General features: G+C 48.6%; 1 protein-coding gene across 1 annotated transcript; it reads left to right on the top strand.

Moving 5' to 3' along the window:
* On the top strand, positions 1 to 26,409 carry CGN (cingulin). The gene is made up of 21 exons (XM_081308536.1): positions 1 to 96; positions 5,441 to 6,320; positions 7,942 to 8,042; positions 8,152 to 8,221; positions 8,333 to 8,428; positions 10,410 to 10,537; positions 13,137 to 13,269; positions 13,745 to 13,957; positions 14,376 to 14,524; positions 14,776 to 14,908; positions 18,564 to 18,773; positions 19,038 to 19,244; positions 19,653 to 19,910; positions 20,772 to 20,942; positions 21,803 to 21,964; positions 22,787 to 22,876; positions 23,345 to 23,428; positions 23,520 to 23,638; positions 23,956 to 24,064; positions 24,731 to 24,894; positions 25,000 to 26,409. Exons 2-21 carry the CDS (start codon positions 5,472 to 5,474, stop codon positions 25,139 to 25,141), a joined length of 3,588 nt encoding a protein of 1,195 aa, XP_081164662.1. The 5' UTR covers positions 1 to 96; positions 5,441 to 5,471; the 3' UTR covers positions 25,142 to 26,409.
* The last annotated feature ends 47 nt before the right edge of the window (positions 26,410 to 26,456 follow it).

Below are 26,456 nucleotides of genomic sequence, written 5' to 3' on the forward strand. Positions count from 1 at the left end.
GAGCGCGAGGCACGGAGGGGGAGGGCCGGAGCCGCGCGTGCAGCTCCGCCGGAGCCCGAGAGGAGCGCCAGCCTGGGAGCGCCGACCCTGGCCGGGGTGAGTGACCTGGCAGCTGGCAAGGGTACCTGGGAGGCAGACGGCCCCCCCCAGGTGAGCCCCGAGGGGCGGGGGTGCAGGCGAGCAGAGATTGCTACTTGCATCGCACAGGTGCCGAGTTGAAGGGGAGAGATGGGGAGGTCCGCTAGGGTGGCAGGACTGATCAAGGGTTGACCCCTGCTCTCAGGTGCTAGAGCAGGTGCCAGAGAAGGTGTCAGCGTTGGGCACCTGAAGCTGAGGCTATTCCCAGGGCATGAAAGCGTTTCAGGGCCAGGAGATCTCTGGAGGTCAGGTGCCAGCCCTAGGGGCAGAATTTTTCTTGGAGACCGGGGTGACGGTGGGGTGAAAGAATTAGTCCCAGCTGGGCGAAGGGAGCTGCTGCCTGAGGTTCAGAGACCTAAGGGGAGGGCAACAGCAGGTGCTGTTTTCCTGAGGTTCCTTTTCCGGATTGCCAGTCTGAGCTGGCCACAGACACCTCTCTGGGTTGGAGATGGCTCTGAGGTGCGGAATCTTTCTGTAACCAATCACCTACAGGTGAAGGCAGCTGCCAGCAGAAATATGGGAGGGGAGAACAAGAGGGCACCCCCCCATCTCCTGGCTAGGTGTGAAACTATCTACAGCTTTCCTTGCTTTCCTGCCAGGGAGCATTTTTCCTTATTCCCCCAGAGAGAGAATGTGCTCTCCAAGAGAGGGATATGCAGAAGCATAGATCCATGGGTTTACAAAATACCTAGAAATCCTTATTTCTCATGAGAACTCTTTCCTCCAAGCACACGTAATTTCTTCTTTAATTCTAGATGGGGGCCACTGAGTGAGGTCTGGGAGCCAAATCAGTTTCCTTGATGTTTTCCCGGAAGCCTCATCACTGCCTGAAACCCCTTGAGACATCCCTGATCCCTGATCCTTGATGGTTGTCAGATTGGCAATATGCACTAGTGGTGCAGGAAATAGGCAGAACTCCCCAAGAGACCAAAAGACTAGGGGAATTACACCTCCAAATCCCCAGGCCAGTTGAGAGGTGCTCACTGGGGCCCAGACAAGACTTCTAAGGCAGATTTCCTTGCCTGAGGCAGCTATGGAACCAGAGCCAACCTCAGCTTGGCCCCTTGGATGCCCTGCCTGAGGAAGGTTGTAATTGGGAAATAATTAGCAACTGCTGTTAGTAGATGGTCCTCATGCACGTGCCACAGCACCTCTTTTTGTTTTTATTGGGGGTATTTGGGAGTAGGGGTCTGGCTCTGGGGGCCTGCTAATCCAGAGATTTGTCTGACTCTAAGAGGATTCTGGCTTCCTAGACCGCTGCCTGCAGTTCCCAGGCTGGTCTGCATGCCATTACCCTTGTGGGAGGTGCGGAGGGGGTAGGGCTGCTTCTCTTGGGGCCAGGGAGGGGAGATCTTGGCTGGGGATGTGGCAAGGTAAGTGTGGGATCAGGAATGCAACTTTGGGAACTTGAGAGGGAGTGGTGAAGGGAGACAAAGTCTTCCTGTCACACACTGTTCTGTCACTCACCGGGTTCTTTGTGCATCTGCTTCTCCTGCGTCTTCCCTCCTGAACGGGTGCCTCCTCCTTGGGAGCCTTGGCTTTGGCATCCAAGCTGGACAGAGCCCTTCCCATGGTCTTGCCCTTCCTCCCGCCTCCTCTGGTATGGAATTTCTCTGGTCTGCCGTACCAGCTGCCCATGTAGTTTCCCTGGCCCTCCCCTTCCCCTTGCCTCTCAAACCAGTCCAGCCAGTTTGCAGGGGCCCAGTTCTTCATTGTGTTTTTTTCCCCCACTGGCCAAGCAGCTCTAGCCTGGCTCTCAGGTTTCTGCCTTTTTCGGTGGACCTAGCCAGGAGTCCACTTGGGAAGAGGGTTCTATTTGGACTCATGGGGAACCTTGTTATAGAGATAAGAAACTTTGTCAAGTTATAGAGATAAGAGAAGGGGAGCTGTCCTTTTCTATTTTGACTATTTACTTTATTTGTTACCATGCAGGGGCTTCTAATCTCTGTTCTTTTGGTTCTCCTATTTTCTAAATATGCCAGTTATTTGGCATCTGGCATATCGCCTGGCCCTCTGTGTACCAGTTTGTCCTATGTGTGTGTGTGCCTGCCCACACACACACACACACACACACACACACACACACATACACACACACACCCCGAAACCACCCCACCCCCACTTCCTGCTAGAAGTCCAGGGACCCTGTCACTCCTAGTTGGGAACCAGGTGCCTATGGCTGGGCCAGAGGTGATGGAACTGGGGCAGAGCAGGCTAATGAGTAACTCAGGAGAAGCTGCTGTCGGCCCAGGTACAGCGGGTCCTCCTCTCTGCAGGAGGAATGGCAGAGGCAGACAGATGAAACTGAATTAACTTGTGTCCTAGTCTCTTCCCAGAGTACAGTGGGCGAAAAGAGCCCTGGGCAGAAGCCGGGGGAGGAAAAAGCAGGGTCTGGCATCTGGTGAGAGCACAGGCCCTGGGCTCCATGTTGCCTGGTGCCCAATCATTGTTTACCTGCCTCTGGGACTTACGCAAGGCCTTGGAGCTGCCCTGTTCCCTTGGCCCCGCCCTGCTGTCCTCTGTAACTGAAGGAGGGTAGGTTTCTGGTTTTCCGTGTTGAATCATTTAGAACCCTGCTGTCTGACCCACCCCAAAGATCCCTCAGCCCTCCTGGCCCTTGGCCCACATGCCTTGGGACTAAAGGTGATTGAGACTGGGGAGTCATGGGATCTGGGGGAGTACTCGATACCACCTTTGCACAACTCGGCGTTCTCACCCAAGGGGCTGTGTACTTTGCCGGGCCTAGGTGGGAACTGTTTGACCTGGGTCTGGAAGATCTGTAGACGGACTGACAGGACAGAGTTCTGTCATGCATAAGTCATGTGACTTTTGAGAGTAGCAGTCTAGGCACATATGATTCTAAGATCATGACTGCGTAGGGCCAGGACTTCAGACCAGGAAGAGGTCTTGTTAGTAGGGTAAGAGAGAAATGGCTGTGGGCTATCGCTGGGCAATCTTCCTGCTGCTAGGCGACTCAGCCTAGGTTCAGGATACAACCTTCAACAAATATTTGTTCACATCTACCACGCGAGGCACTGGGCTCAGATGTTGATGGTCTTTGCCCTCTAGGAACTTATAGTCTGGTGGGGGGAGCTAGAAAACAATCACTCCAATGTAAACTGAGATGAACTCACACGAGGGTTAACTGTAGAGCATATAATGTGGATCTGATCTGGTTTGTGGGAGGTAGTCGTCAGGGAAGGCTTCTCTGAGGATGTGACATCCTTCTGTGAACCAAGTAAAACCAAGAAGTTACAGTGGAAAGGAGGTCATTTATGTGAACAGTAGCATTGACTGTCAGATTTGTGACAGGGCCTTCATGTTTAATATATTATCATTTCCTCGCTCTGTTAAAGTGATATCTAATAAGTGTAATAAAGTGCAAAAATTTTAAGAGCATAACTTGACAACTTTTTGCAATCGTATACGCTGTGTAATTATTTATTGTCATTCTCACAGCTAATTACCTTGTGAAGTTTCATTATCCCCATTTTATTGATGAGGAAACAGAGGCTCAGACAAATTGTGATTTTCGAAAGGTTATAGACATCAAGTGAAGAGCAGAACTAGGATTTTCCAAGCCTGATCTCGACTCTACTGCAGTGTCTTTTCTACCAGATGAATGGTTTGGAGAACTACTATACCTCTCTGCTTTCTCAAACCTTTTAAGATTTTGTGGCAGAAATTTGTGTGGGGTGTCTCCTGGGGGAGGATGCATGGCTTTCACAGTTTTCTCAAATCTAGTCCCAACGCCCCCAAAATGAAGAACCTTCCCCCAGAAGGACCCCTCCCTCCCTGTTCCTTTCTCCTGAGGAGAGGGGCTGGGAGTGCTAGCCCTTTCTCACCTGGAGCTCTGCCTCTGCATCTCTCCCTCTCCCTTCTTATCTCACCCTGGTTGCTGGATTTCTAGCACTTCTACAATTCCTAAAAGGGATCTTGCCAAGTTTCCTTGGCCCAGAACTCAACAAGGAGGTTGCGTTGGGCATGTTTACTTTTCTGTCTGGCACATTGGAGGCTCCTCCTGGAGGTTGGGGCTGGGCTCTGGTACAGACTAGCAGAAGGGGTGGGGAAGTGGATTTTTTTTCTTTCTTTCTTTTTTTTTTTTTTCTTCCTTGGAGTAGAACCTCTCCCCCAAGTTCCTGGAGCCAGAGTACACCTGAAACATTCCATCTGCTGACTCCAAGCTTGGAATGCGGACCGGGGAGCTAATCTGTCCATAGCCTTGCCTCTGCCCTCCAGTGGGAAAAGCCTACCTGTTGGGGGTGGGGAGTGTGTGTTTGGATTGGCCCACTTAAAACCTAATTTAAGTCTCTTCTTTTTCGTTTGGTGTTTGTTTGCTGGGGATCAAAACCAGGGCCTTACACATGCTGGACAAGCATTCTGGCACTAAGCTGTGTCCCCAGCTGTAGATCTTTTCTTGAATAGATAATGTGTCTACATGGTCTCAAAGGCAAAGGGAGTAGAGAGTCCATGCCCTTCTATTGTAGACAATAGAAACACTCCCTTCTCCCATCCCTGACCCCAGTTCTCATTCCCCCACTGCAGATGCATCACTGCCATCAGAAAGGGGATGCCACATTTTGAGGTCATCTGTATTTTAAATGAGCTCTGGGAGAGGAGGCCCCCTTTTCTCCATGGGGTGGAGGTTATCTGGTAGGCAGGCCTTGGATCTGCCTTTACTCAGGGGAGGACGGAGGCACTTGGTGTTACATGTGCGCAGTATGTTTGAAAATCAAGCAGAATCTTTAAACTCTTGACAAAGCCAGGCTCCCCAGGGCTGTATCAGAGGAAACAGATTCTTCTAGGTCAGTGAATTTCAAAGTGTGCTATCTGGAACAGCAGATAGTATCAGCCATCACCAGGGAGAATTTAGTTAGAAATGTACATTCTCAAGTGCTAGACAAGGGATTTACCACTGAGCCACAACCTCAGCCCCCTTTTTTTTTAAAACATTTTTATTAGTTGTTAGTGTATCTTTTATTCATTTATATGCAGTGCTGAGGATCGAACCCAGTGCCTCACAAGTGCTAGACAAGGGAAAAATGCACATTCTCAAAAAAAAAAAAAAAAAAAAAAAAAGAAATGCACATTCTCAAGTCTCACCCCAGACGTACTGAATCAGAAACTGGGGATGGGGGGGACCCACATTTCAATGTTTCTGCTGCTCAGGTAAAGTATGAGAACCACTGTGGTGTATACCAGGAACTGATAAGGCAACCAGTTTTGTTAAAGGTGGGCAGGTGGAGGTGTTTGGGTTTCTGTTGCAAGTTATTCAGCTAAAACTCTTTTCTTCATTTTCTAGGATCCCTCCTACCCATGAGCAGGCATCCGCCATGGCTGAGCCTCGGGGCCCTGTAGACCATGGAGTCCAGATCCGCTTTATCACAGAGCCAGAGGGGGGTGCAGAGATGGACACCATTCGTCGTGGAGTGCGACGCCCTACTAAGGATGCCAGAGCCAATACCTACGGGGTCGCCGTGCGCGTGCAGGGCATTGCCGGGCAGCCCTTTGTGGTGCTTAACAGTGGCGAGAAAGGAAGTGACTCCTTCGGGGTCCAGATCAAGGGATCCGACAACCCAGGGGCCCCAGGAACTCTGAGCTCCGATTCGGAACTCCCGGAGAACCCCTACTCTCAGGTGAAGGGGTTTCCCGCCTCCTCGCAGGGCAGCACGTCTGACGAGGAGCCTGGGTCCTACTGGAATGGGAGACTACCCCGATCCCAGTCCCAGGCCTCCCTGGCAGGCCCCATCCCTCTGGACTCCAGCAACAGGAGCAGCAGCTTGCTGGAACTGGCGCCCAAAGAGACTTCGCCAGACAGCACCATCGACACCGCCCCCCTGTCTTCAGTGGACTCCCTCATCAACAAATTCGACAGTCAAGTTGGGGGCCAAACCCGGGGACGCACGGGCCGGCGTGCTCGGACACTGCCCCCGGAACAGCGCCAGCGGAGCCAGAGCCTGGACAGCCGGCTCCCACAGGACCCCCCGGAGGAACAGGAGCGCCGGTCCCCGGACCACTGGACTCCTAGCGCCAAGTGTGACAATCATGTGGGCAGCCTGAAACAGCCATCCCAGAGCCCGAGCCCTGTGCGGGGCCTTAGCCATCCCCATCCGGCTCAGGACTGGGTCATTCAGAGTTTGGAGGAGCCACAGGAGAGAGCACGGGATCCCACCATGCTGCAGGTCAGACTCAGTCCCTCCCCACCTCTCCCCGCTCCCTCTCACCCACCCTGGCTCACCAGCCCCGGGACTCGTCCTCTGCTCTCCATCCACTGAGTGGGTGATGTTCACAGATACGAGGTGATTCTATGGGCAGAATTCTAAAGAAAGTGGAGCTGACTCTGAAACCACTATTCACAAGCCAGGCATGTGTGCACACTGTTTTTTGTTTTTTTTTTGTACCAGGGATTGAATTTAGGGGTGCTTAACCAATGAGCCACATCCTCAGCCCCTTTTTATTTAGAGACAGGGTCTTGCTGAGTTGCTGAGGCCGACTTTGAACTCATGATCCCCCTGCCTCAGCCTCTTGAGCCTCTTGGATTACAGGCGTGGGCCACTGTGCCCGGCCATAGTGCGCACACTTGTAATCCCAGATCCTGGGCAGGAGGATCACAAATTTGAGGCCAGGTTGGGCAACTTAGCGAGATCTTCAATAACTTAGCCATAGCCTGTCTCAAAATAAGAAAATAAAGGACCCGGGATGCAGCTTAGTGGCAGAGCACCTCTTGGTTCAATTCCAAGTAATGCTAAAGAAAAAAATAAAGAAATCACTATTTTTTTTTTTGAGAGAGAATTTTTAATATTTATTTTTTTTTAGTTTTCGGCGGACACAACATCTTTGTTTGTATGTGGCGCTGAGGATCGAACCCGGGCCACACGCATTCCAGGCAAGCGCACTACCTCTTGAGCCACATCCCCAGCCCAAGAAATCACTATTCACAAGCATGGAGAGTCACTTGTCATTGCCGCAGCCATTAACCAGGCCTCAGTCACCTGCAAATATTGATTGGCTAGGTCTACAGTTTTCTAAGACTGACTTGGAGAATATGAGCAGTTCCCTGGTGCTCTTGCCAAAATTCCACAACTTCTTTCTTTATCAAGAATGTTATGCTGAGGACTGGGGATGTAGCTCAGTGACAGGGCACTTGCCTTACATGTGTGCGGCACTGGGTTCAATTCTCAGCACAGCATACAAATAAATAAAGGTCCATCAACAACTCAAAAATGTTAAAAAAAAAAAAAAAAGAATGTAATGCTGAGCCGGGCAGGGTGGCGCATACCTGTAATCCTAGCAGCTGGGGAGACTGAGGTAAGGATTGTGAGTTCAAGCCCAGCCTCAGCAACTTAGAGAGGCCCTAAGCAACTCAGTGAGATCCTGTCTCTAATAAAATATGAAAAAGGGCTGGGGATGTGACTTGGTGGTTAAGTGCCCGTGGATTCAATCCCTGGTACCAAAAAAAAAAAAAAATTTTTTTTTAAGGAAGAGGGGGAACAACTTTACTTGGAGACAAAGTTATGTTCACTCTAAAAGTAAATCATTTAGAAGCTCTAATACATCAACCACCGCTAGTGACAAATTCCTGGTGACAGAGCTCAGGGCTTGTTGAGATCTGCTTACTGAGGAATAACAATGTGACGACGGTGTGTGTGTGGGGTGTCCTGCCTGCACTCCCCCCTGGCCCATTGCTCGGCCTTATCATGCTTGAAGCTGCCCCCTCCACTTCATGGTGGCTCCATACCCACCTCTGGCCTAACCTTCCTATTTTTTTTTCTTCTTTCTCTTTCTCTCTCTCTCTCTTTTCAGTTCAAATCGACTCCGGACCTTCTCCGCGACCAGCAGGAGACGGCCCCACCAGGGAGTGTGGACCACGTGAAGGCCACCATCTATGGCATCCTCAAGGAGGGGTAGGCAGGGCCCCTGACACTGGAGACACACCCTTCCCTTCTTTTCCCTTCTCCTTATTTATTCCCTCTTTCCTCTGCTCACTCTTGCTTCTATCCCTTTGCCTTCCAGAAGCTCAGAGAGTGAAGCCTCTGTTAGGAGGAAGGTTAGTTTGGTTCTGGAACAGATGGAGCCTCTGGTGGTGAGTGGCCTTCCTCAGGTGGGAGCAAGGGTCCCGGTGAGGGCTGGGAGAGTTCCAGGGGTCGGGGTCTGGATCAACTCCCGCCCTCTCCTCCTTGCTTACCTCCAGCAGATGGTTTCTCCTGATTCGACTAAGACCATAGCAGGGCAGAGTGAAGTCACCCGGAAAGTGGAGGAGCTGCAGAAAAAACTGGAGGAAGAGGTGAAGGTGAGGGGGTTGGAGATGCAGAGGGAGGCAGGGGGAAAGCCGTGGCCTGAAGGTGGACTGGGCGGCTCTTGAAGAGTGAGATGAGCGCTCAGGTGTCCCATGAGGCTAGACAAGAGTGTGCACTAGAACTAGCAAGGACTCTTGGGTTCCCTGGACTCAGGGAGGCCGAGTACATTAGGATCCAACTACTTCCCATTGCATTTTCTTTGGGAGTTCTCATCCTGGCTCTGCTATTTACTGGCTGTATATAGCTTGAAAAAATTACTAAAATTCTTTGCCTGTGTTCTTTTCATCATGTAATAATGACGGCTATACTAGTAGCTGTCATTGATTGAACATATTTTTTTTATATACTAAGAATTGAAGCCAGTGGCTCTTTACCACTGAGATACATCTCCATCCCTTTTTACTTTGAGACAAGGCCTCACTAACTTGCTGAAGCTGGTCTCAAACTAGAGATCCTCCTGCCTCAGCCTCCTGAGTTGCTGGGATTGCAGGCATGCACCCCCATGCCCAGCTTTTGAATACAATTTTTGTAGCAGGTGCTGCCCTGGGTAATATGTAGTCATTATAGAAACCTTGCAAAGTTGTTGTTTCAGATCTTTCTGAGGCAAGCACTTTACCACTGAGCCACATTCCCAACCCATCTAGACCCTTTTCTGATGAGAAAACTTAAGATCAGAGAGGTTAAGTAAGTTATCTGTGACAGTAAGTTGCAGAGAAGAAACGAAAAATTCAAGTCTCATTCTAAAAAAACTGTGTATCCTTTTTTATTTTGTAGTACTAAAGATTGAACCCAGAGGTGGTCTACCACTGAGCAAATCCTAGCCCTTTTAAAAAAATTTTTGTGGTACTGGGATTTAACCAAGGGGCGCTTAACCACTGAGCCACACCCCAGCCCTTGTTGTTTCTTATTTTGCAACAGGGTCTCTCTAAGTTGCCTAGCACCTCACTTAAGTTGCCTAGGATAGCCTGGAACTTGAGATCCTCCCGTCTCAGCCTCCTCAGTAGCTAGGATTACAGGCATGTGCCACTGCATCCAGGTTTCTGTTTCTGTCCCTTTTTATAATACTGCTTCCATCCTTCACAGTATTGCCTTGTTTGTGCTCAGTGAGTGTTGGACTGTGATCTCCTTGTTTTCTAGAAAGCAACGCAGTGGACTATAGCGTCAAAGTCGATTGGTTCTAATTTTGGTACCGTTGTCTTGTTGTAACTGACCTTGGACCAGTCCTTTTTTTTTCTTTTTTTTTTTTCCTTTTTGTGGGTTTGGGGATTGAACCCAGGGATGCAGTCAACCACTGAGCTATCCCCTCAGCCTCTTGGATGAATTCTTTAAGTGTTCTAAGCTTCTGTTTCCTTAAATGTGAAGTGGGAATAATAATAGTACTATTATTTATCATTTAGTTATTTGTTGCCTTATAACAAATTATCCTCAAACTTAACAGCTTAAAACAAGAATTTCTCAGTGTCTGATGACCAGAAATCTAGGACCCGCTGGACTGAGTCACTCTCACTCGGGGTCTCCCAGTGGAGCTTTTAACTGTGGCTGTTGTCATTAGCAGACTTGAGTAAGGTTGAAGGATCCGCTTCTAAAATGACTTTCTCAAATGGCTGTGGGTTGGGGCCTCAATTTTTGGCTCTATGGCTTTATAAAATTGCTTGGGTGCTCTCACAATATGGCAGCCACCTTCCCTCAGAATGAGTGATCCAAGGAGGAAGCCCCCATGCCTTTTTATGACTCAATCTCAAACTTACACATCACTTCCTCATTTTCCTATTTGCAAGAAGGGAGCCACTAAACGCAGCCCATCCTCAAGGGGAGTAGGACAGAACATCAGAATCTCTGGATGTGTTTTAAACCGTCCCTGGTCCCCAGGTGATTCGGAAGGCCCTTGGTTCTGTGCCTGCCGTGCAGTGAGTGTCCAGTGCGTGTTAGACATTCCCGTCGTTCTGGGTCTGAGAGTCTTCATCCCTTCCCCAGAAGCGACAGAAGCTGGAGCCGTCCCGGGTTAGACTGGAGCGGCAGCTGGAGGAGAAGGCGGAGGAGTGTGACCGGCTGCAGGACCTGCTGGAGAGGAAGAAGGGGGACGCCCAGCAGAGCACCAAGGAGTGAGTGCAGCGATGGCACGTGGGGGGCATTAGAGGCCCCCCTCCCAGGTCCAAGGAAACAGAGGGGATCTTCAGAAGCTGAAGGGGGCCGGTTCACCCAGGACCCTCTCTTCACTTTCTCTAGTAATGGTGTTAGTGTGGACTCGGAGTCAGGCCACCTGGTGGCCTCTGTGCCTCAGGTGCTTAATCTGCAAACTGAGCCTCCTTGTCCTGCCTGCCTCACGGGGTTGATGCAGGTGTTCTCCCAGCGACGCTGCAGGACAGGCACTGGTCTTAGCTCCTGGGGTACCTCAGTGAGCGATGCAGAGAGGCACCCTCTTCTCCAGAAGCTTAGTTTCTCGAGAAAGGGAACTGACAGGAAACTAGCATCGTCTGGAACTTGGTGAGTAGAGCAGGCTTAGCAGATCAAGAAGGTCAGGTGTTCGGGGGGCAGACTGCAGTATTGAGTAAGGTGGTCAGGAGAGCCTTGGTTAAGACTTGAACAGGGAACCAGCCATGGTGGCCCACACCTGTAATCCCAGCTACTTGGGGGGCTGGGCAAGAGAATTACAGTTTTGAGGTCAATCTGGATAATTTAGGACACCCTGTCGCGAAATAAATAAAAAGGGGTGGGAATGTACACAGCAAAGGAGACGATTAAGAACATGAAGAGAGGCCTGGGCTGTAGCTCAGTGGAAGAGTGTCCGCCTCCCACGTGTGAGGCACTGGGTTCGATCCTCAGCACCACATAAGATAAAAAAAAAAAAAAAAAAAAAAACAATGTGAAGAAAACCTGCAGAATGGGAGAAAACCTTTGCCAGCTATTCTCCTGACAGAGGATTAATATCCAGAATATATAAAGAACTCAAAAAACCAAATAACCCAATTAATAAATGGGCAGATGAACTAAACAGACACTGCTCAAAGGTAGAAATGCAAATGGCCAATAAATATATGAAAAAAGTTCAACGTTGTTAGCAGTTAGGGAAATGAAAAGCAAAACTTCGCTGAGATTTCATCTCACTCCAGTTAGTTGGGCAGCTGTCAAGAATACAAACAGGGCTGGGGTTGTGGCTCAGTGGAAGAGTGCTCGCCTGGTATGTATGAGGCCCTGGGTTTGATCCTCAGCACCATATAAAAATAAATAAGTAAAATAAAGGTATTGTGTCCAACTACAACTAAAAAAATAAATATTTTTTTAAAAAAGAATACAAACAATAGCCAGGTGGGGTGGTGCGTGCCTGTAATCCCAGCAACTAAGGAGGCTGAGGCATGAGGATTGCAAGTTTGAGGCCAGTTTTAGCAACTTGGTGAGACCCCATCTCAAAAGATAAAAAGGGCTGGGATATAGCTCAGTAGTTAAGTGCCCCTGCATCCCTGGTAAAAAAAAGAAAGAAAGAAAGAATACAAATACAAACAATAATAAAATGCTAGAAAGGATGTGTAGAAAAAGGAACACTTTTACACTATTGTTGGGATTGTAAATTAGACAACCAATATAGAAATCAGTAGGAGGGTCCTCAAGGCCCGGATGGAATCACCATATGACCCAGCTATCCCACTCCTTGGTATTTGTCTCGAAGAATTAGTCATACTGTAGTGGTATGTGCAGACCTGTGTTTATTGCAGCATAATTTACAATAGCCAAACTATGGAACCGGCCTAGATGTCCTTAAGTGGATGAATGAATAAAGAAAAATGCGGTGCACATACTCAATGGAGTTCTACTTAGCCATAAAGAAGGATGAGATTATGTCATTCTTAGAAAAATGGTGGAACTTGAGAACATTATGATAAACCCAATAAGCCAAACTCAGAAAGCTGAGGGTCATATGTTTTCTTTCATATGTGAAAGCTAAAGAGGAAAAAGGAAAAGAAAAGTGAAGGGGACCAGGGGGAGGGAGGCAGGGAGGGAATGGGGAACCACTGGGGAGTGATACTGGCCAAAATACATTGTTATATTATGTGCAAGTGTGAATATGTAACAATAAAACCCATTATGTGTACTATAATGCGTCAATTTAAAAAAGTGGGAAAAAATAAAAGGGTTGGGGATACAGCTCAGTGGTAGGGCATTCCTGGGTTCAATCCCCAGCACTGAAAAAAACAAAATAGATGCTGGGCGCGGTAGCACACGCCTATAATCCTAGTGGCTCAGGAGGCTGAGACAGGAGGATCGCAGGTTCAAAGCCAGCCTCAGCAACAAAGGGGAGGCACTAAGCAACTCAGTGAGACCCTGTCTGTAAATAAAATACTAAATAGGGCTGTGGTTGTGGCCCAGTGGTCGATTGCCCCCGAGTTCAATCCCCAGTGTCAAAAATAAGTAAATAAATAAAACAAAATAGAACCCAAACAAACAAAAGATTTGAATACATACTTAAAGGGGGTTAAAGGGGCTGGGGTTAGGGCTCAGCGGTAGAGCGCTCGAGCGCCTAGCATGTGCAAGGTCCTGGGTTTGATCCTCAGCACCACATAAAAAATAAATAAACAAAATAAAGGCATTTTGTACAACTAAAAAATAAATATTTTAAAAAAGGGGGGTGGGTGAATGGATGAATGAATATGCAGTATTTAGAAAACTGCCTGACACCTGGTGTTCAATGGTGTCATCTATTATTAGGCTCCAGAACATGAAGATGCTCCTGGACCAGGGCGACAGGTTACGGCACGGACTGGAGACCCAGGTGATGGAGCTGCAGAACAAGCTGAAGCAGGGTCAGGGTCCTGAACCTGCCAAGGAGGTGCTGCTGAAGGTAGGGAGTGGGATTATGTGCCCAGTGTGGTTCCTCTTACCTGGAGCAGGCTCAAGTCTGCCCATTCATGGGTTCCCCAAAATACAGAGTAGACGGCTTGTTTCAGGTACTCCTTAGTGTGCGTGCAGGCAGACTCAGAGGTGGGATTGGCCCTCCCTCAGCCCGGAATAACAGGTTTCCTTTATCCTAACGAGGCATCTTGGTGGGCAGGGAAACCTGGGTACCATATCTAGTACAAGGTGCTCAATAAATCTTTTTTTTTTTTTTAATATTTTTAAGTCGTAGATGGACACAATACCTTTACTTATTTATTTTTGTGTGGTGCTGAGCATCGAACCCAGGGCCTCACATTTGCTAGGCAAGTGCTCTACTGCTGAGCCACAGCCCTCAATAAATGCCTCTTGACTGAATGAATGAGTGAGTAAACAGAGGATCCTAACGTGTCACCCTGTGCTCTTCTCTTCCCTTTCCCCAGGAATTGTTAGAGACCCGGGGGCTTCTGGAAGAGGTCTTAGAGGGGAAACAGCGGGTAGAGGAGCAGCTGAGGCTGCGGGAACGTGAGCTCACGGCCCTGAAGGGGGCCCTGAAGGAAGAGGTGGCCTCGCGAGACCAGGAGGTGGAGCAGGTCCGCCAGCAGTACCAGCGAGACACGGAGCAGCTTCGCAGGAGCATGCAAGATGCCACCCAGGCATGTGGCCAGGGCAGGGGCTGGGGGGCAGGGCACTGCCAGGGAGTGGGTCGGTTTGGGGGTCTTGCCTGTTTGGACTCTTCATGGTTGAAACAGGGCCTTCCCTGAAGGACATGGGTGAGATGTGGTCAGAACCGGGCCAGGAGACCTAGAGAGACATGGGGAGGGAGAGCAGGTCCGACTCACCGGGAGGATGTGTGGCCAGAGGGCCGCCGGGAAGTAACGGGGGAGGCTTCCTGTAGATGACAGAGAAGAGGAGGTGACCTGGGGGGAGAGAACCTTCTGCTAGCATTGTGCTAGGTACCACTGGGATGTTGGGGTGCAGCTGGCTTGGTGCCCTCTGGGCCTTAGCTTCCCCCTCTACACTGCATTTTGCCTTGAAGTAAGCCTCCTGGCACCCACCTTTGCCCTTACCTAGGACCATGCCGTGTTGGAGGCTGAGAGGCAGAAGATGTCAGCCCTGGTACGGGGTCTGCAGAGGGAACTGGAGGAGACCTCAGAGGAGACCGAACACTGGCAGAGCATGTTCCAGAAGAACAAGGAGGAGCTTAGAGCCACCAAGCAGGAGTGAGAACCTTGCACTTGTTCCAGGAATACTTTTCTGTGACTCTTGTACCCACTGCCTTTCTCCCCAGGCTATACTTGACTCTGCCATCTCCCAAATGCATGTCCACCATGTCCACCTTCCTCTCTCTCGAGAGTGGGTACTCGGTGTAGTGGCCTCCAGGAAGGTGGGTTCCACTGTCGTACACACCTCTCCCAGACGTGAGGTCTGACCCTGTTCCCTTTCCCCTTTATTTTACCTTGGCTGGGCTCAGACTCCTGCAGCTGCGGATGGAGAAGGAGGAGATGGAAGAGGAGCTTGGGGAGAAGGTGGAGGTCTTGCAGAGGGAAGTGGAGCATGCTCGAGCCAGTACCAGAGATAATCTCCAACTTGAGGAGCTCAAGAAGGTACGTGGGAGCTGGGGCGCAGAGCAGCAGCTGGTCGTCTCGGCTATCCACAGGACTTCCTGCAGGGCTCTGTCCCCTGTGCTTGTCTTCAGGCCTCCTCCTGCCCCTGGTCTCCTCACTGCAGAGACAGGGCTCGCAGCAGCCAGGTCGGGGTGTAGCCAGAGGCTGCTGTCTGCCCCTCAGGAGACTTCCTGGTCAGCAGGCTTTAGGTGGATTTGGAAAACTCCAGGGTCCTTTTTACAGGCTCAAACACGTGATTTGGTCAGCATAGCAACAGCCGCCGTCCTTCAGGGGGGTTCATTCACTACGTGATGAGACAGATGTGTACAGTTAGAAGGCCGTTCATTAATTCCTAATGAGAAATATCACCCCATGGGCTGAGTGCTTTCATTGGCGTGGGTGGCTGACCTACAGGGAAGCCAAATTGTAATCTGAAGGCTGTTCAGAGAGTACACAGTCAGGACGTGGGGAGCTAAGGGGTACTGGTGTTTAAGGTCTCCATCTCTCCAGCCTCCAAGGCACAGCCTTGCTGGTGAGGCAGAGACACTTAAAGTTCATGGTAAAGTTTCCCCTTTTGTCCTTTATTTTTTTTAAAATTAATCCTTTTTTTAAAAAATCATACATGGATAATATTTCATAGAAGAGTCACAAATAATAAGGTCATAAAATTGAAGTGAACCCAAATAATTTCTTCATATTCTTGCTGTTTCATTTATAAGGAGGCAATAATTATTTTTGGATGACTGTTCCCTACAATTGATGAAAATACTTTCTTCCATTTATGGCCTCCTAAAGATTCTTTTAGCTCTTGTGCTTCATTGATCCACAATCCTGGATATGTAGTAGATGCTCAGTTAACAAGTATTAGTTATGTTAAGAATGCATCTTTATAAATGGGTGCTAATTGATAATGGAAATAATTTTGTAATGGACAATATAGGATGTTAATAATGAAGCCATATGTTTATGTCTGGATTTGAAAATTTTAAACAATCATTTACTAAGTCATTTTTATTTTAACTTGAAGAGCAAAAACTGTCTAATTTCATTTATACAAATCAGTAAGATCTTATTTATGGCAAGAAATATTCCGTTGAAATGTTGTGCTGTAACATGGGAAAATGTCGGTGTTTTTCACAGTTTCTATAAATGTGAAATAAAATTTAATTCTGGAAAAAAAAAAAAACAAGTATTAGTTAATCCATGCTTGTTTATTACAACTCTACTAAAAAACTGCCTAGGTGGAATTAAAACAACTATATTTTTAAATGAAGAAAGAAATTGCTGTAAATTATTATTTTGCAAGAAATAAGAACCCAAGATTATGCAAAATATTTGGTGGAGAAAAACATTAAAAAAAAAAATGCTAGTTGGGCACGGTAGCACATGCCTGCAAACTAATGACTTGGGAAGCTAAGGCAGGAGGATCACAAGTTTGAGGCCAGCCTCAGCAACTTACCAGATCCTATCTCAAAATAAAAGATAAAACAGGCTAGGATGTGAGATGTGATTCAATGACAGGGTGCTCCCCTAAATCCAATCCCTAGTACCACCCCCCAAAAAATAGAATCCATAAAAAATGTCAGCCAAAAATACATTGATGAGTATTATGTCGTTATGTAATTTAAAATTGTTTTCCCAGGAAGCTGGGTGTGGTGGTGTGTACCTGTAATCCTGGTACTCAGGAGGCTGAGGCAGGAGGATTTAAGTAAGCAAGTAATTGCCAGCCTGGGCAAGTTAGGGAGACCTTATCTCAAAATAAAAAATAAAAAGGGGCTGGGGATGTGGCTCAGTGGTAGAGCGCTCGCCTGGCATGTGTGAGGCACGGGGTTCAATTCTCAGCACTGCATAAAAATAAAATAAAGATACTGTGTCCACCTAAAACTAAAAAATAAATATTAAAAAAATAAAATAAAAAAATAAAAATAAAAAGGGCTGTGGATGTAGTCAGAGGTAGAAAGCTCCTGGGTTCAATCTCTAGTAACACAAAAAGAGGAGAAAACTTTTTTCTCACAAAAGCTTCCCAAAGAATGATGAAGTTAGAAATACTCTTAAATATTTATTACGTTGTTTTGAAGTTAACAACTATCAAGGATAGTCTGAAATCTCTTCACTATATTAGCTGACAGTGAACTTGGACAGTTCTCTCAACAAACTCTTTTTTCTCTTTTTATATCAGGGATTTAACCTGGGGGTACTTCACCACTAATCCACATCCCCAGCACTTTTTATTTTTTTATTTTGAGACGGGTCTCACTAAGTTGCTGAGGCTGGCCTTGAACTCCAGCTCCTCCTGTCTTAGCCTCCCAAGTTGCTGGGATTACAAGTGTGACCATGGCCTGGCCACCTCTCAGCAATCTTAGTCAATTTTTTATTTGGGTAAAACCGAAAAAGCAATAACTAGTGTTTAATTTATCTCATATAGTAAATGTATTTTATCACATATTTAGTAAATAAACAAAACATACATTGGGAAAACAGACTAAACAAGTCTAACAGAACTTTCAGTGTGCTATTTTTCTTTTTCTTCATAATTAGTCCTATTAGTGTCTTACGTTGAAGATTCACCATGTTATGTGGTCCTTCAGCCTAATTATGGTTATTTTTGAGTTGTAAGAGTAACTAATATCTAAAGAATTCATATTTTAATTTTCCTTTGAAAAAGAAATTAGAGATGTCCTAATATTTATAGCATAACATTTTTGGTTTTCACTATTTTATAGACGACCAATCTTGTTTTGTCCATCAGCTAACCCACTCTCCCCCTGCATAATTTTTTAAACGGAGTTATATTTTACATACCGTGAAGTTCCTCCTTTTGAAGTGTACAGTGACTTACTGTGATCACAGAGTTGTGAGACCACCACCACTGTCTAGGTACAGCACAAGGCCCTCTGTTCATTAGTAGTCATTCTCTCCACCCCCTGCCGCCACTGAGCCCATGTCTGTCTGGTTTTGCCTATTCTGGTTATTTCATATAAGCACAATCCTACAACATGTGGCCTTTTGTTTCTTTCACTGGCATGTTTTCAAAATTCCTCCATGTGGTAGCAAATGTCTTCATCCCTTTTTTATGGATGAAGAAGATTCTACTCTAGGAATATGCTATATTTTGTCCATTGATCAACTGATGGACACTTGGATTGTTTCTGTTTGACCTATAATGACTAATGCTGCTATGAACATCATATACAAGTTTTTATGCAAACTACATTTTTCAATTCTTTTGGGTATATACTGAAGAGTGGGATTTCTTATAGTCAGTGTGTGTTCAGCTTTTTTTTTTTTTTTTTTGTGGTACTAGGGGTTGAACCCAAGGCCTTATTCATGCGGGGGCGGTGCTCTACCACTGAGCTACATCCCCATTCCTTTTCTTTTATTTTGAAACAGAGTCTCAATAAGTTGCCCACGCTGCCCTTGAATTTGTGGTCCTCCTGCCTCAGCCTCCCGAGTAGCTGAGATGATAGGCATGTGCTACTACACCTGAGGATATTCAACTTTTTGCAAAACTGCCTAACTGCTTTCCAAAGTGGCCACATCATTTTTTTTTTTTAAATATTCTTTCCTGTAAAATGTGTGAGAGTTTCTCTATTTTTCCATCTTCTAGAACCTTAGTCTGGCTCTTGGTTCCTTCAAAAATCCCCTCCCCTTCTAGGAGCTTCGCTGGGCCCAGGATGAGCTCAAGGAGCTGCGAGCGCAGCGGCAGAACCAGGAGGCGGTCGGGCGGCACCGCGACCAGGAGCTGGAGAAGCAGCTGGCCGTCCTGAGGGTCGAGGCCGACCGAGTCCGAGAGCTGGAACAGCAGAACGTCCAGCTGCAGAAGACCCTGCAGCAACTGAAACAGGACTGTGAAGAGGCTTCCAAGGCAAGGGGAGTGGGCACCGGGCTTGGAGGTGGAGCTGAGGGTCTGGAGGGCTGAGGAGCCAGGGGCTGCAGAGTTCCCTGTGACGGGTACGTACCGCCCCGCTCTGCGGGACCCTGGACCTGAGGACCCACCGCGTCTGTGCAGGGCTCGGACTCCCAGGGAGCCCTGCCTGGGACCCCTCCTCCGTGCTCCTGGGTCCCCTGGGTGTGCGTGCTCCTGGCCCGAGCCCCGAGGTCTGAGCCACTGCTCCCCCCCTGCCCGCAGGCCAAGGTGGCGGCGGAGGCGGAGACCGCGGTGCTGGGGCAGCGCCGGGCCGCCGTGGAGACCACGCTGCGGGAGACCCAGGAGGAGAACGACGAATTCCGCAGGCGCATCCTGGGTCTGGAGCAGCAGCTGAAGGAAGCCCACGGCCTGGCCGAGGGTGGGGAGGCGGTGGAGGCGCGGCTCAGGGACAGGGTGCAGCGGCTGGAGGTTAGTGGCACCCACCGGCTGGCTTCCTCCCGACCTGTCCCTCGGATCTGCGTAAACCCTTGCTTGCGCCCGGCCGTCTGGTTTTGCCTATTCTGGTTATTCCATAGTGCAGTTTTACTTGTAGTGCCATTCTGTTTTGCCTTCCCGAATCTTCTGTTTGCCTGGTTCATGTCCTGACATGTACTCTGGGAATGTTTCAGACCGCCCTCGGGTATTTTCACCTCTGATCTACCCCCTTTGCCTGCTCTCTGTGTCTCGATTCTTTGCTGGTTCTTCGAAGCCAGTTTTTATTGCCCACCATTTTCATAAACACCTGCCTCCCCTCCCTCCCATCTACCCACATCCAGATGACCTGAACCCAAGCTCTGCCCCGTCTCAGCCCAAACCAGTCACTCTCCCCTCTTCCAGGCAGAGAAACTTCGGCTCCAGGAGGCTCTGAATGAAGCTCAGGAGGAGGAGGGGAGCTTGGTAGCAGCCAAGCGGGCTCTGGAGGTCCGGCTGGAGGAGGCCCAGAGAGGGCTGGCCCGCCTGGGGCAGGAGCAGCAAGCCCTGAGCCGGGCCCTGGAGGAGGAGGGGAAGCAGCGGGAGGTACTGCGGAGGAGCAAGGCAGAACTAGAGGAGCAGAAGCGCTTGCTGGACAGAACTGTGGACCGACTCAACAAGGAGGTGGGCCCTGGGTGTTCTGGACCCTCAGAAAGAGGCCCAGCTTATACAGAAGCTTGCCTGGGGGTGGGCTGGGGTGAGGCAGAATGTGGGGCATCTGCCTGCTTCAAAGATACCTCAGGTGTCGCTGGCTCCCCCTGTTTTCTCCTGCCCCCCAACAACCTGCTCTTCATAGTCTTCATTCCTGGAGGCTGTTTCCTGGAATTCTGCTTTAGAAGTCTATAAGATCCAAACTCAAGAATCTTCCTGAATAGAGTTTTAAACTGAGGGAGGGAAAGGAGAGAGGGAGGCAGGGAAATAAATTGCTTTTGGCTGATAAGGTTGTTGTCACAGTTTCTTGCCTTACAATACAAGACCGACACCTCATGTATCAGTTCTAAAGTACCCATTTTACCCTTTCTGAAATTGGATTGTGTCTTATAATTGGAATAGGTATGTTACAGTTCAGTTGGCAGATTCTTTCTTAGTGTTACACCTTAGAATTATTGTCACCTTGGGTTTGCTGAAACCTGGTCACTGAAGGTTTACTTTGTTTCAGACACTGAGGAAAGTTCTTTGTGTAATTAGTATCATTCTCTGACAACTCTGCAATGTAGGTACTATTATTATCCTATTTTATAGATAGGGACAGAGCCAGAAAGGATAAGTACCATGCCACTGGTCACTAGTGGTAGAGCCAGAGCTTAAACCCCAAACCTGTGTATACAATAACTATCCATACTTGGGCCCTAGGCCTGGAAAGAGCAAGAGAGGGCCACCTTGGCAGGAACAGGCTCTAGGCAGAGTCTTGTGAGCGGGGCCTGGGAAGGGGACAGAGTCTCTCCTGACAAGGTGCAGGGCTGAAAACTCTTTTGTACATTTCAGCTGGAACAGATTGGGGATGACTCTAAGCAAGCCCTGAAGCAGCTCCAGGCCCAACTGGAGGACTACAAGGAAAAGGCCCGTCGGGAAGTGGCAGATGCCCAGCGCCAGGCCAAGGACTGGGCCAGTGAGGCTGAGAAGACCTCTGGGGGGCTGAGCCGGCTCCAGGATGAGGTGGGAGCCTAAATGGCAGGCGGATGGGAATGTCGCTCGAATGTCCTTAGGTTTGAAGGTCACTGCCTCTGAAATGACCCTGTGGCCTGGGTTCCTGGGGCTGAGGTTTAGCTGTAAACACTTGCAATGAAGGGCATATGAAAGTGGGGGATGGTAGAAGGAGTTTCCTATTCTAGGTACAGACGACAGGGAATGCATTGTCTCCAGAGCGGTGCTTTTTAAACTATGCTGCACATTGGTCACCTGGGGAGATTTTTAAAAATCTCAATGCTCAAACTGTATCCCGTACTACTTAAATCAGGATCAGCATTTTTAAAGACTCCTTAGGCTGCCAGGTGCGATGGCATTTACCTGTAGACCCAGCTACTTGGGAGGCGAGGCAGGAAAATCCCTTGATCCCAGAAGTTTGAGACCAGCCTAGACTGTAACACACACACACACACACACATACACACATACACACACACACACACACACACCCCTACACTCCTACCTTCAAAGACCTCAAGTGATTCTAATTTGTATACAGAATTTTTTGAAACAACAATGAAAATGAACTAAAATTCAGCCTGCTTTTTATCATCATGTTGTGCTGGCAATTCTAAAGAATGTCACTGAGGGGCTGGGGCTGGGGCTCAGTGGTAGAGCGCCTGCCTTTCACACGTGAGGCACTGGGTTGTATCCTCAGCACCACATAAAAATAAATAAATAAATATATTGTGTCCATCTACAACTTAAAAATATATAAAAAAAAAAAATAAAAGAATGTCACTGATTTCTTCCCTCAAGGGCAGACTGACCTCACCTCTCAGTTCCCACCTCCATATTACACTGAACTCTTCCATCTTCCCCTTTGGCAGATCCAGAGGCTGCGGCAGGCCCTGCAGGCCTCCCAGGCTGAGCGGGATACTGCGCTACTGGATAAAGAACTTCTGGTCCAGAGGCTGCAGGGCCTGGAGCAAGAGGCAGAGAACAAGAAACGCTCCCAGGATGACAGGACCAAGCAACTGAAAAACCTTGAGGTGAGGACCTCAGGGGGTTGTCCTTTGGGGGAGAGTGCAAGGAGGGGGTTCTGGGCCCTGGCACAGGTGGCCTTCTGTGAAAGGAACCAGGGTACTCTAAGCCTCTTCCTGTACTGGTACCTCAAGTTGATGGGTTTTGTTGGCTGCAGGATTTTAAGCAACCTTGAACTAAATACCAATGCTTAGAAATTTATAGGTGTCATATAAGAATTTAGATTTCTGGCTTCTTTTATATTTAAAAAATGTAACACTGAGCTTCTAGACCTGAGTTTTGCAAAGCAACAGTTGACTGGAGCTGAGCAGGGCATCCCCCTTTAGGGTGAAGAGTGGTCTTCAATTTGCTATACTTGAGAACAGTAATAACAGCAGTAGCAGCCGCAGCAAACATACATTGTGCCGTGTGCCAGGCACTTAAGACTCATTTCATTTTCAGGATAACCCTGAGCTAGATAGTCTTGCTTTCTCCATTTTACAGATGAGGAATACTGAGACCCAGTATGATCTTCAAACCCGACAGACTAGTCCCAAGTCCGTGTTCTAAGCCTGCCTGGCTTAAATTTGCTCCCCCAATATGTACTCTGGTGCTTTGGTTTCGGGGTTTGCCTTCCTGCCATGACCACAGTCTGCTGCCCATGCCACATGTGGTCAGAAGAGGGCGCTAGGTCCACGATGGCTCTGGGCAGGGGCAAGGATCTAAAGGCTCCTGGGCATAGGCAAAGGGAAAGGCCGTGGAGGCTGGAGTTTGACAGGGCCCTCGTCTGAGCTTGGCATTCCGTGGTCCAGCATTCGGGGAAGAACTGACCTTTTGCCCTTCTGCCTTAGGAGAAAGTCTCTCTCCTAGAAGCCGAGTTAGACGAGGAGAAGAACACCGTGGAGCTGCTGTCAGACCGCGTGAACCGTGGCCGGGACCAGGTGATTCCCACTGTGTCTGCTCCTGACTATGTGACCTCTGGGCCTTCTCAGAAACCATTCTACCCTACGTCTTCTGTGATCCGGAGACTTCTGGCTGCAGGCTTGAGTGTGGCTAGGTCTTCTTCAGGGCCTCTTCTACTTTAGGAGGAGTCGGCAGATCTCCTCAAGTGGAAGGAAGCCAGGAATTTGAGTGGAGGAAAGAGTCCTGGTGGCCTGGGCTGCTTCGACCTGACTCAGGGCTGCTGCAGTTAAGAAGGGCTGCTAGTTCCTGCTGGGACTAACGAAGCTCTGTCTCAGTCTCTGGCTCCTCTCATTGGGATAGATTGTGATGACTTAGTTGCTTGGGAATTTTGGGGTTCACAGGCCATCCTCCAGGGTCTGCCCTACCAGGGCTCTGTCCTACTTGGCTCAGCTTACTGGCGCATTCTTTGCCCTCCCCAGTGCTAGTCCCTGTCTCCCATCCCCCAGGTGGATCAGCTGAGGGCAGAGCTCATGCAGGAGAGGTCTGCTCGGCAGGACTTGGAGTGCGACAAGATCTCCTTGGAGAGACAGGTAAAGGAGGGAGGGTTTGGGAGATAGACCTGGGGGTGGGTAGAATGACCAAGTGGAGTATTGAGTGACCCAGGGGGCTTCCTGTCCTCAGAACAAGGACCTGAAGACCCGACTGACCAACTTAGAAGGCTTCCAGAAGCCCAGTGCCAGTTTCTCTCAGCTTGAGTCCCAAAATCAGATGTTGCAGGAGCGGCTCCAAGCTGAAGAGAGGTAACACGAGCCTGTCCTTCCTTGCTCCTTCCTTCCTCCCTCTGTCTGGGGCTCCCCCATCTTCCACCTCAGGCCTGGCCAACTTGGCCTGATCTTCAGGGAGCCCCTTTTCTCCTGATACAGAGCAGAAGGAGTTTAAGAAATTCTGAGATGTCAGTGTCCTCTATTCCCTCAGTTCTTTGGATCTTCCCTAAGCCCTCCTTGTTTTGTTGATGGGGCTCATGATGGAGAGAAGTCCCTGGAGGCAGAAAAGAACCAAGCAAGGTTCTCTTAGAAATGGTGATAGCTGTAGATACCCCTCTACCTTCCTCTCCCAGGGAGAAGACTGTTCTGCAGTCCACCAACCGGAAACTGGAGAGGAGAGTTAAAGAGTTGTCTATCCAAATTGATGATGAGCGGCAGCATGTCAATGACCAGAAAGACCAGGTAAGGACATGGACCCTGAGGCCAAACCATCGTGGGCAAATATGTTATGTGTTTGCTTGCAGGATAAAGGAGGCCTCCATCTCCTGTAAGGTTTTCGAACCTAAACTTTCCTTGTGTAAGGACAGAGAGATTACATTGAAAGGAGAGAGTAGAACAGTCATAGTTAGCATATGTATTGAATGCTGGTTTCTCTTGCTAAGTGTTATGCATGCTTTAATTCATTTAATCCCAGGGCAACTTCTGAGGCTAGAGAATTTGCCTATGGTTGCACTTTTTCAGAGGCAATTATCCCTTGTTAAGATTGTTACAGGGGGGCTAGGATTGTGGCTCAGTGTAGAGCACTTGCCTCCTATATATGAGGCACTGGGTTCGATCCTCAGCACCACATAAAAATAAATAAGTAAATAAATAAAGGTATTGTGTCCATCTACAACTAAAAACATTAAAAGAAAAGATTGTTCTAGGGGCTGGAGTTGTGGCTCAGTGGTAGAGCACTTGCTTAGCATGTGGGAGGCTCTGGGTTCGATTCTTAGCACTACATATAAATAAATGAATAAAATAAAGGTCCATCAGTATCTAAAAAAAAAAAAAAAAGATTGTTACAGAGGAGATTCTAGGCCATGGTAGCAGGTGCGTTTCTAATGTGGGACTTGGTATCCTGTCCAGTTAAGCCTGAGGGTGAAGGCTCTGAAGAGGCAGGTGGATGAAGCAGAAGAAGAGATTGAGCGACTGGATGGCCTGAGGAAGAAAGCACAGCGTGAGCTGGAGGAACAGCACGAGGTCAATGAACAGCTCCAGGCCCGGATCAAATCCCTGGAGAAAGACGCCTGGTATGAGCTGCCCTTCTGCTCCCAGCTCCACGGGGGCAGCACAGAATCTCTAAAATGGGGGATTCAGCCTCGTCCCCTTCCTTACCAGTATTCTTTCTGACTCAGGCGCAAAACTTCCCGTTCAGTGGCTGAGTCGACCCTCAAACACGAGGGACTGAGCTCAGATGAGGAATTTGACGGTGTCTACGACCCCTCATCCATTGCATCACTGCTTACGGAGAGCAACCTGCAAACCAGCTCCTGTTAACTTGTGGTCTTCCAGGGTCCAGAAGCAGGCTCAAGGCCTACCCCAGCCAGCCCCGCTCTGCCCTGCTCTGCCCTGCCAGCCTTGGATTCATCTTTCCTGTGGGTGACCCACTTATTCAAACCTAAGACAGGGATGGGTCCAAGGGATGGTGATAAAAAAAGGCATCAGAATGAGCTGATGGATGAACTTGGCCTTTCCATTGGAGAAGTGGATATTTTAGGCCTGTAAAGTCCTTCTCTTAGATGCTGACTCCTCCTTCCTCTCTCTGTAGTGGAAGGATAGTCAGCATACAGACTGAGAGAGACTGAGAAGGGAAGGAAAGGGTAGAAATTGCCATGTATGAAGCTTTGTTTCTTTAGCCACTAACCCTATGGCTCAGGGAAATACCCTATGCTATTCTGCAACCTAGTTTTCTCCCACTCTGGAGCAGGGTGAGGGGAACATTATGGGTAATGAGCATGCAGGCGTGACTCTACCCACTTCTCAAATGCTTCTCTTTGCACAGTCGTGGGGCCCATGTGGTTGTCCCATCCATTTCCAATTCCTATATTTTTTTGTCTTCAAGCCAATGGGTCCAGGGGACCCTTCAGCCTCTCCCCTTCCATCTTCACCCTTCTTACCTTGTTTCTTTCCTCTCAGTGCCTTAGCCATGGTGAGGAGATAAGTATGCTCTTCTTGCCTTTTATACCTGCACACTCAGACCTCTCCAAAAACCATCCTTTCCCCAGCTGGGACCCTCATCCTGCCCTGCTTCCTCAGTGACTAGTCAAAAGCTACTGGCTGCTTTACTGGTGAGCCCTGGGTAAGGGACTTTGATAGGGCCATAATAAGGTGGTGGGGGCCTGGTTCTGCTCAGGTTTTCCATCCTCCTTTGTCTCCCTCCTCTGTGACTACGGTGGTTAGAAGGTGATTGAACCTGGGAACCCTAACAACTGTGTGTACAAGTTCAAAAGCAAAGGTCTCAGTTCCTGTGGCCTTCCTTGTGGTTTCTCTGACTAGGTATGTCCAACCTCAGTGGGGAACCAAGGGATCCTTATTTATTCAAGAACTGGGTCCTTATTTAGGGGTTCCCCTGGATTTAGAAGCTGACTCTTGGTACAGATCAGAAGATGTGATGGGTTATGTATCCTCCTTTGGATTTTGGGGAGAGCCAGTCCCTGGTGGGGAGGCGGTAAGGGGGATGATTCACCTCTTATTTCCAAAGCAGGCTCTGTAGGGAGCCTCGTGAGCCTGTGGAAGAAGGCTGTTCTCACCAATGACTTGTGATTTCATGATTAAAAAAAATTCCTACGTTCTTCTGCAAATCAGACATTTT

Source organism: Spermophilus citellus (assembly GCF_964194105.1).
Source record: "Spermophilus citellus genome assembly, chromosome: 9".
Classification (NCBI taxonomy): Eukaryota; Metazoa; Chordata; class Mammalia; order Rodentia; family Sciuridae; genus Spermophilus; species Spermophilus citellus.

Bases quoted from the DNA above. Each gene is read 5' to 3' on its own strand.
- CGN (XM_081308536.1), top strand. From the start codon at position 5,472: ATGGCTGAGCCTCGGGGCCCTGTAGACCATGGAGTCCAGATCCGCTTT. The intron at 19,245-19,652 runs GTTAGTGGCACC...CCCCTCTTCCAG, and splicing joins ACAGGGTGCAGCGGCTGGAG to GCAGAGAAACTTCGGCTCCA. The intron at 23,639-23,955 runs GTAACACGAGCC...TTCCTCTCCCAG, and splicing joins CGGCTCCAAGCTGAAGAGAG to GGAGAAGACTGTTCTGCAGT.